The following is a 15,242-nucleotide window of genomic DNA, read 5'->3' on the forward strand; positions in this document are numbered from 1 at the left end:
AAAAATCATAACATTTAATGAGTTTTTGTGTTGTGGCAGGTAACCTGTATATATTATCTCACTTAATTTTCAAAATGACCTTTACTAGCCCAGACATTTGAGTCCTCAAAAAATTAAGTGACTTTCACAAGGTCACACAGTCAGCAAAGGAAAGTCTGACCCCTGAGCAAATCATCTTCATTGTTATGCTCGACTGCCCAGCAACACCAGTCTCCATTTCAACCTCCTCAGGAATCACTCCTGATCACCCAGTGTGATGTGGTCCCTTCATTTGCATTATCCTGTGATATTCACATTTTGCTCTGTGTTATGGTCATTTGTGTCCCCACCACAAACACACACACACACACACACACACACACACACACCCCCTATTGCACTATCGATTCTGGGGGAAACATACTGTATTTATTGATTTCATATCTCCTCTAATGTTAGCCTAGGACAGCCAGTAAAAGAGCTACCTGTTGAACAGAAGAATAATTGTCTGTAAAGGGCTCCTTGCATATTCCAGTTTATTTCCAGATATGACAGAGCGCAGGAAGTAAACAAACCCCAGGATGTCACAGTATCCCAAACGACTAGATACTGTAGGCATTGTGGCTCAGGATCTGTTTATTTTTAAGGCTGTGGAAGAAAAGGTAGAACAAGCCAAAGCGTATTACAAATAACAGTGCTTATCTGCAGTAATAACAAGTGCTTAATAAATGTAAACTTATTAAGCAAGATTTTATGCTTCATTTACTTTGATAGGATGAAATTTTATATTTCAAGGTAACTATCCAACAACAGATTAGGGAATTCCTCCTGGGAGGTGTGACTGACTTCAATTATAAGTAAAAGAATATAGTGAGTCACTAGTTGTCTTTTAAGGAGACCAATACATTTCCAGACAACTTTTTTCTCTGTGAAGGTATCTCATTTTTCCTCTGCCAAATAAAATTAATTAAGTGACATTAAATTAAAAATGTATCTATTTACATGAGAGGACAGTAGATACTGGTTTGATCTAACGAACATTGTTGAAATTTTCTCCTTCGTTTTATTACTTTCTTTCGGAACAAGTCACAGGGGCAAATAAATAGTTACATATAGTCCCAGTCTGTGCAACCAACTGAGGGTTTTATTTGCATCTAGGTAGACTATCTGTGATGTACGGTGCAGGGTTGCCTCAGAGCCAGTTCAAGCAGAAACTGCCTATGGATTTCAAGGGAAAAGTGCCACTTGATTTGGTTACATGTGAAGCTCAGAAATGAAGATGGGTCCAGGAAAGGAAAAAGAGAAAACCTGCTGATTGCCAGGGGTTGGACTTGAATGTCCTCACATTTTCTGTCTTTGTATACACCCACATAACTTAGCCATTCTCTAAGTCAGCCAAAGGGGTTAATTTGTGAGCAAGTTAAATTAAGGTTCTGAGGTCACCTACACTGGGTTCTCTTTATTCACTCTTTTTCTTCTGTGGTACCCAAAAAAGCACTGTGTCCACAAATTCTGTCCCAAGCCTACTGCTCTCCCCTCTTTATGATTTGTGCCTTATTCACCTTCAACCATGACTTAAACTGTGGCCCATAGTAATTGACTCAGTCAGGGTATTTCTTTTCTCCTACATTCCTCAGTGCTCTGGGAATTTATGCAGGCAATTACCACCCCCAAATTAGCACGTTCTGTACAGACTCATCATGTCTTCTCTCCAAAAAGCAGCCCTCCTTCCAAATCCTTATTTCTTCTCATCAAGAATATTACACTGCTCCTTGCAAATAGTTTTCTTTCTCCTCTTCCTTGACTTCATATCTAATCAGTTTAAAAGTTCCGACATGTCTTCCTTCATGAGACTCTGAGTCCCTTCTGCTAGAGTCTGGACAAATCCGACAAGGAAGCCAATTTTATGTCCCTGTGATGCAGAAAGATGCGGGAGGTGGATCTTAAGTGGGCCAGGAAGTCACCTGGAATTGTGGAGATCAATGTAGTCCAAAGGTCAAGTGCAGAACAGACCCAAGGAAAGGAGCCAAAGGTTTGTACTAAAATAACATAGCAAGATCAGCCATCCATCAGACCTACATGACTGGTGTAAGGACGTAGTTAGAGGGAGGAGTAGGAATGGAGTCTGTCTTGTTCATCTTTGAATTCCCAGTGCTGAACATGTTGCTTGCTCATGGAAGGCATGCAACAAATGTCCTATATACAGGTCAAGAGTATAACTTTTACTCAAGACTGCATATTAACAAATGCTCTTTCATTTTCATTATTTTATACCATCAAGTAGTGTTTGCGATGACGCACTAGACGGGAACATCCACCACTGTTAGTTTGGGGTATCTATAGAGGTAACCCGAAATAATAAATAAATAAGGAAGCAAGTCATCTTAATAATATTTTGTGTTTTGACTTAAGAATTCAAATGTTAGATATCACTATAAAAAGGCTTTTAAAAATTTCTTAAAGGATAATAATGTAGAGATTTAAAATATTCATCTACCAGACTGATTTGCTTTTCATCTATTTTATGGTTTGGGATAAAACTTCCAGTGACTAAATCACAGAGATTCCAAAAATTCTGCTTCTCAAACAATGTAGAGGGAATGAAGATAATATGTTCTGGAAAACTGTGTTGATTATAATGACAAAGATTAGGAAAATGGCAAAAACAGTATTTCAAATGTACATGATTTAATATAATAAATCATTCTACATATATATGTATAAGCTAAGTTGGTACATCAAATATTAGTAGAGATTTGACAATTTTTTGTAAATCACTAAAAGCTATGTATTGCAAGTGTTCAACACATTTTTCGTGTGTCACCTCATTAAGAAATGGGGAATCTGCAGATTGATTTATATTTATTGAATGAAACAATAAATGAATGTATAAATATTTGTTAAGGACTAAAACAATTAAATATTAGCATTAGAAATATGTATTTACTAATCAATTGACCAGATGTTGTTTGACCTACTATGTGCAAATCAATTAAACAGTCATCAGAATGGTTTGGTGCTAAAAGTCTACTTTCTACTGAAAAGTGAAATAAAACAGACAGTTTTTAAAACTTTTTACTACGAAAAATTTCAGGCATACAGAAGAGTAGAAAAAAATATGTAATGAACACCTATATACTCTCCATCCAGATTCGAGAGTTAACATTTCTCAAAGTTGCTTTATGTTATATTTTTATGCAATTTTGACAAACCACTTTAAAGAGAACTACAGCTGTTATAATGCTTTGCCCCTTAATACTTCAGCATGCATCTATAAAGATTAAAACATTCTGTGATATAACTAAAAATATCTCTATCTTCCCTAACAAAATTAATAAATTCTTTAATAAGATATATATATGGTCCTCATTTGGATTTCCACAGTTGTTCAAAGTTTGTCATTCACCTGGTTTTTCACGCAAAAATTACAGGAAGAAAACAGAATTTGATGAAGGAACACACACTAGATGTACTTGTTTCCCTTAAGTCCTCTTGTCCACCCCTCTTTTATCAGAAATGACTTTTTTAAAAGATCAGGACAGTTGTCCTATAGAAAGCTCTACATTCTGGATTATCTGGTTGTTTTCACATAGGGTCATTTACCATGTTCCTTTAGGCTAGTGTTTCTTGTAAAATGGAAGTTAAACATAAGAGCTTGACTAAGTTCAGGTTAAATATTTCATAGGTTTGCTGTGTATTGAATATTACACATAACGGGAGTGTAGAGTGGCTGCTTGTTCCAACACTTGTGATATAATTTGATCACCTGGTTAAGGTAACGACCCCACGTTTCTGATTAGGAAGTAAGCTATGGGGTCATACTTTAGCAATTTGCAAATAAGTTCTTCCTCATTAACTCTTCACACAGCGGTTTGAGTTTCTGTTGAGAACTTTTGCTTGAATCAATTATGTTACTACGGCTTGTAAAACAAAGTTTGAATTTTTGATTTCCCTCTTCAATGATCAGTTTCTAATTTTTTTACAATCTTAAATATGGCCTTTGGAATTTAAAGAGTTGAAAGTTGACAGTTTTAAGTATCATAGTATATTTGTAACAGGCGAATGCTAACCTTGGATTTTCTTTTGTGTTTTCAGCAAAATGGGAGGACACATTTTTATGATAAGCTCATTGTTGAATCCTTTGAAGAAGCACCCCTTCATGTTATGGTTTTCACTTACATGGGGTATGGAATTGGAACCCTGTTTGGCTATCTCAGAGACTTTATGAGAAACTGGGGAATAGAAAAATGCAATGCAGCCGTGGAACGAAAAGAACAAAGAGTACGTATGCACACCTCCCTGGATCTTTGTCAATGCCTACTACTCTCTAAAGTGTTCTCAGAAGTGGTGATACAGGTGCAGATCCTAGAAAGCATGAGGTGCTCAGGAACTATTCAGTGTAAATTTCATTCATCTCCACTTCCTAAACCCCATTCCCCATGGGTTTATGGACCTGTTTTTACAAACATCTCATGGGCAACTACTATTTGCCAGATACTGAACTAAGGCTTTTCCCATACCTTATAATATTTAATTTCTGTAACAACCCCACGAGATAGATATTAAAATATAATTTTGAAAATAAAAACATCAAAATATAAGAGCAAGTGCTCCTGGGTGGGACTGTACTTTGGTCTTCTAGTTGTAAGTTGGGTATTACTTATGCTCTATCCTGAAAAGGAAAGTGCATTTGAGTGAACTGGGACATTTTTATTTCATCTAAATCTGATTTCTCACCTTTAACACTATTAATATTTTGAACCAATTCTTTGGGCATTGTAAGAATTTTAACAGCATCTGAAAACTATAGCATTAAACCACCAAAGCTAAGGACCCTCATGGAGTCCATTGCACCCTCCACTACCTCTACTGAAACAGGCACTGGTATCCAATGCTGAGAGACCCATAGACGGTTCACATCACAGGACTCTGTGGAGACAAACCCCAGTACCAGTCTGGAGCCAGGTAGACTCGGTGGGTGGCTAGACCCAGAAGAGAGACAACAATCACTGCAGTTCAGCTCACATGAAGCCACATCCATAGGAAAAGGGGGAGAGTACTACATCAAGGGAACACCCTGTGGGACAAAAGAATCTGAACAACAGTCTTCAGCCCTAGACCGTCCCTCTGAAAGAGCCTACCCAAATGAGAAGGAACCAGAAAACCAACCTTGATAATATGACAAAACAAGGCTCTTCAGCACCCCCCCAAATATCACACTAGTTCACCAAAAATGGATCCAAATCAAGAAGAAATCCCTGATTTACCTGAAAAAGAATTCAGGAGGTTATTAAGCTAATCAGGGAGAGGCCAGAGAAAGGCAAAGCCCAATGCAAGAAAATGCAAACAAAAAGATACAAGAAGTGAAGGGAGAAATATTCAAGGAAATAGATGACTTAAAGTAAAAACAATAAAAATTCAAGAAAACTTTGGACACACTTTTAGAAATGCAAAATGCTCTGGAAAGTCTCAGCAATAGAATTGAATTAGTAGAAGAAAGAAATTAGAGCTTAAAGACAAGGTCTTTGAATTAACCCAATTCAACAAAGACAAAGAAAAATGAATAGGAAAATATGAACAAAACCTCCAAGAAGTCTGGGATTATGTTAAACAACCAAACCTAAGAATAATCAGTGATCCTGAGGAAGAAGAGAATTCTAAAAGCTTGGAAATCAAATTTGGGAGAATAATTGAGGAAAACTTCCCTGGCCTTGCTAGAAACCTAGACATGCAAATACGAGAAGCACAAAGATCACCCAGGAAATTCATCACAAAAAGATCTTCACCTAGGTACACTGTCATCAGGTTATCCAAAGGAAGCCATTTTAAGAGCTGTGAGACAGAAGCACCAGGTAATTTATAAAGGAAAACCTATCAGATTAACAGCAGATTTCTCAGCAGAAACCGTACAAGCTAAGAAGGAATTAGGGCCCTATCTTCAGCCTCCTCAAACAAAACAATTATCAGCCAAGAATTTTGTATACAGCAAAACTAAGCATCATATATGAAGGAAAGATACAGTCATCCTCAGACAAACAAATGCTGAGAGAATTCATACCAAGCCACCACTACAAGAACTGATAAAAGGAGCTCTAAATATTGAAACAAATCCTGGAAAACAGAGCTTCTTTAAAGCATAAATCACACAGGACCCATTAAAACACACACACACACACACACACGCACAAGTTAAAAAGCAAAACCAAAAAAGAAAAAAACCCAAAGTACACAGACAACAATGAGCATGATGAATGTAATGATACCTCACATTTCAATACTAACATTGAATGTAAATTGCCTAAATGATCCACCTAAAAGATACAGAACCACAGAATGGGTAAGAACTGACCAACCAACTATCTGCTGCCTTCGGAAGACTCACTTAACATATAAGGATTCACATAAACTTAAAATAAAGGGGTGGAAAAAGGCATTTCATGCAAATGGACACCAAAAAGAGAGCAGGGGTAGTTATTCTAATATCAGACAACTTTAAGCAACCGTGGTTAAAAGAAACAAAGAGGAACATCACGTAATGGTAAAAGGCCTCGTCCAACAGGAAAATATCATAGTCCTAAACATATATGCACCTAACACTGGAGATCCTAAATTTATTTATTTATTTATTTATTTTGAGACGGGGTCTCACTCTGTCACCCAGACTGGAGCGCAGTGGCATGATCTCGACTCACTGCAAGCTCCGCCTCCCGGGTTCACACCATTCTCCTGCCTCAGCCTCCCAAGTAGCTGGGACTACAGGCACCTGCCAACATGCCCAGTAATTTTTTTTTTTTTTTTTTGTATTTTTAGTAGAGACGGGGTTTCATCATGTTAGCCAGGATGCTTTTGATGTCCTGACCTCATGATCTGGCCACCTCGGCCTCCCAAAGTGCTGGGATTACCGGTGTAAGCCACTGTGCCCAGCCTGGAGATCCTAAATTTATAAAGCAATTACTAACAGACCTGAGAAATGAGATAGCCAGTAACACAATAATAGTGGGGGACTCCAATACTGCACTGACAGCACTAGACAGGTCATCAAGACAGGAAGTCAACAAAGATACAATGGATTTAAACTATACCTTGGCACAAATGGATTTAACAGACATATACAGAACATTCCATCCAACAACCACAGAATACACATTCTATTCAACAGTACATGGAACTTTCTCCAAGATAGACCATATGATAGGCCACAAAACGAGATTCAATAAATTTAAGAAAATTGAAATAATATCAAGCACTCTCTCAGGCCACAGTGGAATAAAACTGGAAATCAACTCCAAAAGGAAGTTTCAAAACCATGCAAATACATGGAAATTAAATAACTTGCTCCTGAATGAGCACTGGGTCAAAAACAAAATCAACATGGAAATTAAAAAACTCTTCGAAGTGAATGACAATAATGACACAACTTACCAAAACCCAAGGCAGTGCTAAGAGAAAGTTCATAGCCCTAAACTCCTACATCAAAAAGTCTGAAAGAGCACAAATAGACACTCTAAGGCCACACCTCAAGGAACCAGAGAAACTTGAACAAACCAAATGCAAACCCAGCAGAAGAAAGGAAATAACCAGTGTGGCTGGCAAGATGGGCTGCAGCTCCCAGAAAGATCAATGCAGAAGGAACGTGATTTTTGCATTTCCAACTGAGGTACCTGGCTCATCTCACTGGGACTGGTTAGACACTTGGTGCAGCCCACAGAGGGCAAGTCGAAGCAGGGTGTAGCATTGCCTCATCTGGGAAGTGCAAGGGGTTGGGGAACTCCCTCGCCTAGCCAAGGGAAGTGGTGGGGGACTGTGTCACAAGGAACAGTGCATTCTGGTCCAGATACTATTTCCCCCAGTCTTTGCAACCCGCAGACCAGGAGATTCCCTCGGGTGCCTACACCACCAGGGCCCTGGGTTTCAAGCACAAAATTGGGCAGCCATTTAGGCAGACAGCAAGCTAGCTGCAGGATTTTTTTTTTTCACACCCCAGTGGCACCTGGAACACTAGCAAGACAGAACCGTTCACTCCCCTGGGAAGAGCGTTAAAGCCAGGGAACCAAGTGATCTAGTTCAGCGGATCCCACTGCCACCGAGCCCAGCAAGCTAAGATCAACTGGTTTGAAATTCTTGCTGCCAGCACAGCAGTCTGAAGTCGACCTGGGATACTTGAGCTTAGTGGCAGGAGGGGCATCCACCATTATTGAGGCTTGAGTGGGCCGTTTTCCCCTTACAGTGTAAACAAAGCCTCGGGGCGGGGTGAGGGGGCGGGGGGAGTTTGAATTGGGCGGAGTCCACCGCAGCTACTCAAAGCCGCTGTAGCCAGACTGCCATTCTAGATTCCTCCTCTCTGGGCAGTGTATATTGCTCGGGTGATATATGCACCAAAATCTCACAAGTCACCACTAAAGAACTTACTCATGTAACCAAATACCACCCCAGTCAGGGGTTTACAGATAAAACTCTCATCTCCCTGGGACAGAGCACCTAGGGGGAAGGGGCAGCTGTGGGTGCAGCTTCAGCAGACTTAAACGTTCCTGCCTCCTGGCCCTGAAGAGAGCAGCAGATCTCCCAGCACAGCGCTCCAGCTCTGCTAAAGGACAGACTGGCTCCTCAAGTGGATCCCTGACCCCCATGCCTCCTGACTGGGAGACATCTCCAGGCAATGAGCATGATGAATGTAATGATACCTCACATTTCAATACTAACACTGGCAAACAGGGTCTGGAGTGGACCTCCAGCAAACTCCAGCAGACCTTCAGCAGAGGGGCCTGACTGTTAGAAGGAAAACTAACAAACAGAAAGGAATAGCATCAACATCAACAAAAAGAACATCCACACAAAACCCCCATTCGCAGGCTACCAACATCAAAGACCAAAGGTCGATAAATCCATGAAGATGAGCAAAAACCAGCGCAAAAAAAGGCTGAAAACCAGAACGCCTCTTCTCCTCCAAAGGATCACAACTCCTGGCCAGCAAGGGAACAAAACTGGACGGAGAATGAATTTAATGAATTGACAGAAGTAGGCTTCAGAAGGTGGGTAATAACAAACTCCTCGGAGCTAAATGAGCACGTTCTAACCCAATGCAAGGAAGCTAAGAATCTTGAAAAAAGGTTAGACAAATTGCTAACTAGAATAACCAGTTTAGAGAAGAACATAAATGACCTGATGAAGCTGAAGAACACAGAACAAAAACTTCGTGAAGCATACACAAGCATCAATAGCTGAACTGATCAAGTGAAAGAAAGGATATCAGAGATTGAAGATCAACGTAATGAAATAAAGCGTGAAAACAAGATTAGAGAAAAAAGAATAAAAAGGAATGAACAAAGTCTCCAAGAAATATGGGACTATGTGAAAAGACCAAACCCATGTTTGATCGATATACCTGAAAGTGACAGAGAGAATGGAACCAAGCTGGAAAACAATCTTCAGGATACTATCCAGAAGAACTTCCCCAACCTAGCAAGACAGGCCAACATTCCAATTCAGGAAATACAGAGAACACTACAAAGATACTCCTCAAGAAGAGCAACCCCAAGACACATAATCATCAGATTCACCAAGGTTGAAATGAAGAAAAAAATGTTGAGGGCAGCCAGAGAGAAAGGTCAGGTTATCCACAAAGGGAAGCCCATCACACTAACAGCACATCTCTCTGCAGAAACCCTACAAGCCAGAAAAGAGTGGGGGCCAATATTCAACATTCTTAAAGAAAGAATTTTTAACCCAGAATTTCATATCCAACCAAACTAAGCTTCATAAGAAAAGGAGAAATAAAATCCTTTACAGCAAGCACATGCTCATAGATTTTGTCACCACTAAGCCTGTCTTAAAAGAGCTCCTGAGGGAAGCACTAAATATGGAAAGGAAAAATTGGTACCAGCCACTGGAATAACATAACAAATTGTAATGACTATGGACACTATGAAGAAACTGCATCAACTAACAGGCAAAATAACCAGCTAGCATCATAATAACAGGATCAAATTCACATGTAACAATATAAACCTTGAATGTAAACCAGCTAAATACCCCAATTAAGAGACAAAGACTGGCAAATTGGATAAAGAGTGAAGACCCATCGGTGTGCTGTATTCAGGAGACCCATCTCACGTGCAAAGACATACATAGGCTCAAAATAAAGGGATGGAGGAATATTTACCAAGCAAATGGAAAACAAAAAAAGCAGAGGTTGCAATCCTAGTCTCTGATAAAACAGACTTTAAACTGACAAAGTTCAAAAAAGACAAAGAAGGGCATTACATAATGTAAAGGGATCAGTGCAACAAGAAGAGCTAACTATCCTAAATATACATGCACCCAATATGGGAGCACCCAGATTAAAGCATAAACCAAGTTCTTTGAGACCTACAAAAAGACTTAGATTCCCACAAAATAATAGCGGGAGACTTTAACACCCACTGTCAATATTAGACCAATGAGACAGAAAATTAACAAGAATATTCAGGACTTGAACTCAGCTCTGGACCAAGTGGACCTAATAGACATCTACAGAACTCTCCACCCCAAATCAACAGAATATACATTCTTCTCAGCACCACATCACACTTATTCTTAAATTGATCACATAATTGAAAGCAAAACAAATATGGTGCAGTGTATCACTGCTCAGGTGATGTATGCACCAAAATCTCACAAATCACCACTAAAGAACTTACTCACATAACCAAATACCACCTGTACCCCAATAACTTACAGAAAAATAACAAAAATAATAATAAAATTAAATAGAAATTTAAAAGAATGATTTATGCAAAACTGACTTTGGAAAAATATTTGTTCCATCTTAGAGGAGCAAATTTCAGAAATATTTTTTAGCATCTCCTATAAAATACCTCAATTACTAGTCACTTAAGGTTTGTCAATATTCAAGTCTCTGTATACAAAATCCATATAATGCAAAGATTTGGTATACAGAGAGTAATTTTTGCATTATATCTGGGCAGCACTGTATAATCTCAAGTAGCTTCCTTACCATCCTCAGGTTAAAAATAGCTGAATGGGCTCAGAGCAGTGGAGAGACTGGATTTTGGTATTAGAGGGATCCAGGTTTGAATTCTGGTTTTGTGCTGTTCTGCGTGTGTGTGATTTTACTAATTAATAATGACGTTGGATCACTCTTAGGTTTATTGATCTTGTGTGTTTTCACTTCTGAGAAATATCTTTCATAACTTTTACTTGTCTTTTCTTATTGGTTTGTAAGAGTTCTTTACATACTTTTGATGTAATCATTGGTCAATTGTGTGTACTGCAACCTATAAATATGCCAGTTTGTATCTTGTATTTTCCCTTTGTAACATTTTTTTTAATGAACAAAAGTTTATTTTAAAAAAAGAATTTTAACAGCATCTGTGGCTGTTAAATAATTTTTAAAAGAATTTTTAATTTTTTTAAAAAGAATTTTAACAGCATCCATGGATTAGATTAGCCACTGTTGCTCACATAAATACCTGTGACAACTCAAATACCTCGAGACATTGCCAAATGTCTCAAAGAGCACAAAATCACCCACAGTATAGAATCACTGATCTAGGTACTTTAGATAGTTAGCCTGTAAAAGTCTACATGATCTCTTTTTTGCACAATACTGAGGACAGCCTAGAAAATATTCAGACATCTGCAAAGATCCTGCATTGCACTTTCCAAATCAGTCCAAAGGATTTATGATGTTATGAATCTCTTTTTTCTAAAAATTAGTTTAGAATAATATATGGGCATGGATCATTCCATGAGATGGAAACTTGAAAACATCTAAACAAGGAACATTGGTGAGATACGAACCTCAAGGAATTGATAAAATCCTATAATTTAGCAACTAGTACCCATGGTAAGAGAAGCACTTATTACAGGACACATTCAGGAACAAACTATGTGGAATTATTTGGAACTATATTAAGTCAAATGTATCATCTTCAGACAAAAATCAGACCCAGTTTTATTATTATAATCCCTCCAACCTTTAGCAAGCATTTGAGCATGTGCTCTATACCAGATAATAGATGCTAATATTCATAGATGACAAGACAGTTTCTGCCATTAGAGATTTTGAAGTCTGGTGGGCAAACAGACTTCCTAAAATATCCTTAATATCCTAAAAGATGATGAAGGGGAAGATTGTGATATGGGTCACAGGGATTGTGACTCCCTTAAGGATTCAAGAAACATTGATGCTGGGGCTTGAATGGTGAGCAGGAGTTTGCCAAGTTGGCAAGGGTGCAAAGGAGAACATTCTCAAAAGAAGGCACTGCTTGTGCCAAGGCATGCATTAATTCATTAATCAAGTCGGATTATTTTTGAGCATATATTTTGTGCCAGGCACTGTGCTATGATCTGGAGATATAAGAATAACCAAGGCAGACACAGTTCCTGCCCTCAGAAAGCTAATCATAAAACAGCAGTAGAATTTGCTAAAAGACAAAGCAGAGGTAAGCACAGGGCACCATGGGAGCAAAGAAAAATGTCTAACCTGATTTGGTGTTTAATGAAAACTTCTGGGTGAAAGAGAAAGCTAAATTGGGATCTAGACGCTGATGAGTAAACAGTAAGGCAAAGGGTGAATCAAGAGGGAAAAGGAGTCTCTAAGAAGAGAGAATATGGAGCCAGACGGTCCAGAGGTTAGAGAAAGCATTGTGCATTCAAGGAACCATGGAATTCCAATGACCTAGTGTGAATGAGAGTGGGAGTATGTGGGGAGAAAGATTGCTGAGAGGCAAGCAGCGGCCAGACTATAATGGGTTTTTTTATAAGCCATGAACATGTATTATAAGAACAATGGGAAAGCATTGAAGGACTTCAGGCAAAGGAATGCATATTTGTAGACAGAAAGATAATTCTCTCTACCCTATGAGAAATGGATTGCAGAAAGACAACGGAGAGATCAAAAAAGAAATTAAGGGGCTGATGCAGATATACAGGTTTAAAAAAATCTAGGTGAGATGGTTGGCCTGGGACCAAGGTGGTGACAATAGGGGTGGTGACAAGAGAAAAGGCCAGGAGATGTTTAAGAGGTGGAGTTAGAGATGGTTGATTTGACCTAGGGAAATAGAGAGAAGGACAATTCAAAGACCACATCCAGGTTTATGACAGGTAGCAGAAGGTGGTGTCATTCACTGAGATGGATAATAGAGAAGCAAGATCCAGTTGGAGGGAGAAAGTGGTCAACTCAGTTTTTGACAAGTTGAGTTTGAAGAACTGGCAGCTAAACTTAAAGGTCTGGACCTCTGGAAAAAGTCTCAGTGGGATATTGTAACATCTTCAGTTTATCTTCAGCATGTCAACAGGAATCAAAGCCAGGGAAGTAGACAATATCTTCCAGGGTAAGTTCATAGAGAAAAAAGAGAAAGGATGAAACGAAAGTGAAGAATTTCGAGAATTTAATAGATTTCAGAGACAGAGTCCCAATTCAAGACGAAAAGCAAAGCGACAAGGAAAAAAGTTAACAGTAGTTTAGAAAAGAGATTATTTGTGCTTGAACTAGGAAAGAGGCAGATAGAAGGAAAAGGAAATTAATCATAGAGAATATTTAGGAGGTATCAACAAGTCTTGGTGGCTGAATGTACAGAAGATAAGATAGAAGGAGGAAAATAGGGGAATCTCAAATTCTAGTTTGGGCAGATATGTGGATAGCAACGTCACATCCATCACAATGAAATGGTTCTGTTGGTAAAATGATGGCCACAGACAGCTTTGAGGACATAAAGGTTCTTGAGTTATAAAGGATAAAGAAACAGTTAAACCAAGCAGGAGACAACTCAGTGTGCTTCCAGAGATGCAGGTTTCTGTGGTCCTAGCAGAGCTGATAATGTAACTGGGAAAATGGGATTTGAAGGGGAATTCTCCTTGGGCATTCTCAGAGTGATCTCCATGGCCCCTCCCCCCACCAGCTGCACTGTTCTAGAGGCACTTGTCACCAATCTGCCTGCTCCCCAGGTACAAGTAACTAATGCATAATAAATCAGTACATTTCAGAGCACTGAGACAAAGACTGAATCAAATGTAAATTTCTCAGGTGTGGCATTTCTCGGAAGGCTTAGGCTTCAGACCTGCAATCTATTTTCTAACCTTTCAATGTATTTGCTCTATTAAACCAGCAGGTCTAATCTTCTTGTCTTTTCTAAAGAAATTTCTTACATTTTATCAGGAAAAAAAAATACCCATGAAAAGTTGTTTCCTAGGAAGCGTACTCTGAGATGGTGGCCTGAATGCAGGAAGGTTATTAGGGTGTGCTCCTGGGATCAGCACCTGTGAGGCAGAGAAGGAAATGGCATGACTCAGGAGAGAGGGGAGTTGGAAAGGAAAGAGGGGATGGAGTGAATTGAGATGATGCAGTCCCAGCAAAGGCCTCAACAAATCCCACAAGGAGTTCAGGAGATGGGAGGGCCTTTCAAGAGTCATCTGAGTTGAGGGAAGGGGGCTAGATCTTTTGACTCCTTCATAGATAGAAGCTGCCACCGGGGATCTTGGTGGAGGAAGATCCCTTCAGACCCAGGCAATCCTCATAGAGTTGTAAGCATCCAATGCTCCTAGCAACTAGGGGAATGGCTGCATCAGTTCTGAACGATGGGCTATGTACATCAAATGGCAGCCTGCACTGCAACACTTGCCCTATTGCTACAAGAACTACTCGAACCGCCCCACAGGAGAAAGGCATTGCATTCAGTAAATTAATGAGTTACCTTTCTTTACAAAATAAATGGTTTCCATCCTATCTGATCTCTGTGAGGTCCAGAGCAATAGTCAATAGACTCACGTTGGTAAACGTGCCTTTCACATGGCATACCTTTTATGATTTGTTCCATTTGTGCCCCTTTGGAGACTTCTAGCGTTTCAGAGTGACAGGTTCTAATTAACTGCAGTCACTATCTTTCTGATGGGACCTGATTTCCCAACCCTATCTATAGACTGACCCTTTAAATTATTATTATTTTTTTTTTTTTGAGACGGAGTCTCACTCTGTCACCCAGGCAGAGTGATGCAATCTCAGCCCACTGCAAACCTCCACCTCCTGGGCTCAAGTGATCCTCCCACCTCAGCTTCCCGAGTGACTGGGACCATAGGCATGTGCCACCACACCTGGCTAATTTTTTTGTATTTTTGGTAAAGACAGGGTTTTGCCATGTTGCCTATCCTGGTCTCAAATTCCTGACCTCAAGTGATCTATCCACTGTGGCCTCCCAAAGTGCCACCGCACCCAGCCCATCCTTTAATCTTCTTCTTTTTCTTTTTTTTTTTTTTTTTTTTTTTTT

At 39.3% G+C, this 15,242-nt stretch overlaps 1 protein-coding gene across 2 annotated transcripts in view; it reads left to right on the forward strand.

Annotated features, from left to right (window-relative positions):
* Nucleotides 1-15,242, forward strand: part of SPTLC3 (serine palmitoyltransferase, long chain base subunit 3) — a 191,153-nt gene that overhangs the window by 44,609 nt on the left and 131,302 nt on the right. For both annotated transcript variants that reach the window (XM_011998882.1, XM_011998890.1), the window contains one exon: nucleotides 4,075-4,260. In XM_011998882.1, coding sequence (XP_011854272.1) covers nucleotides 4,075-4,260 — 186 coding nt within the window. The remainder of the gene's footprint in view (nucleotides 1-4,074; nucleotides 4,261-15,242) is intronic.

The sequence above is a fragment of the Mandrillus leucophaeus genome, unplaced genomic scaffold, assembly GCF_000951045.1.
Source record: "Mandrillus leucophaeus isolate KB7577 unplaced genomic scaffold, Mleu.le_1.0 Scaffold116, whole genome shotgun sequence".
Taxonomy (NCBI): Eukaryota; Metazoa; Chordata; class Mammalia; order Primates; family Cercopithecidae; genus Mandrillus; species Mandrillus leucophaeus.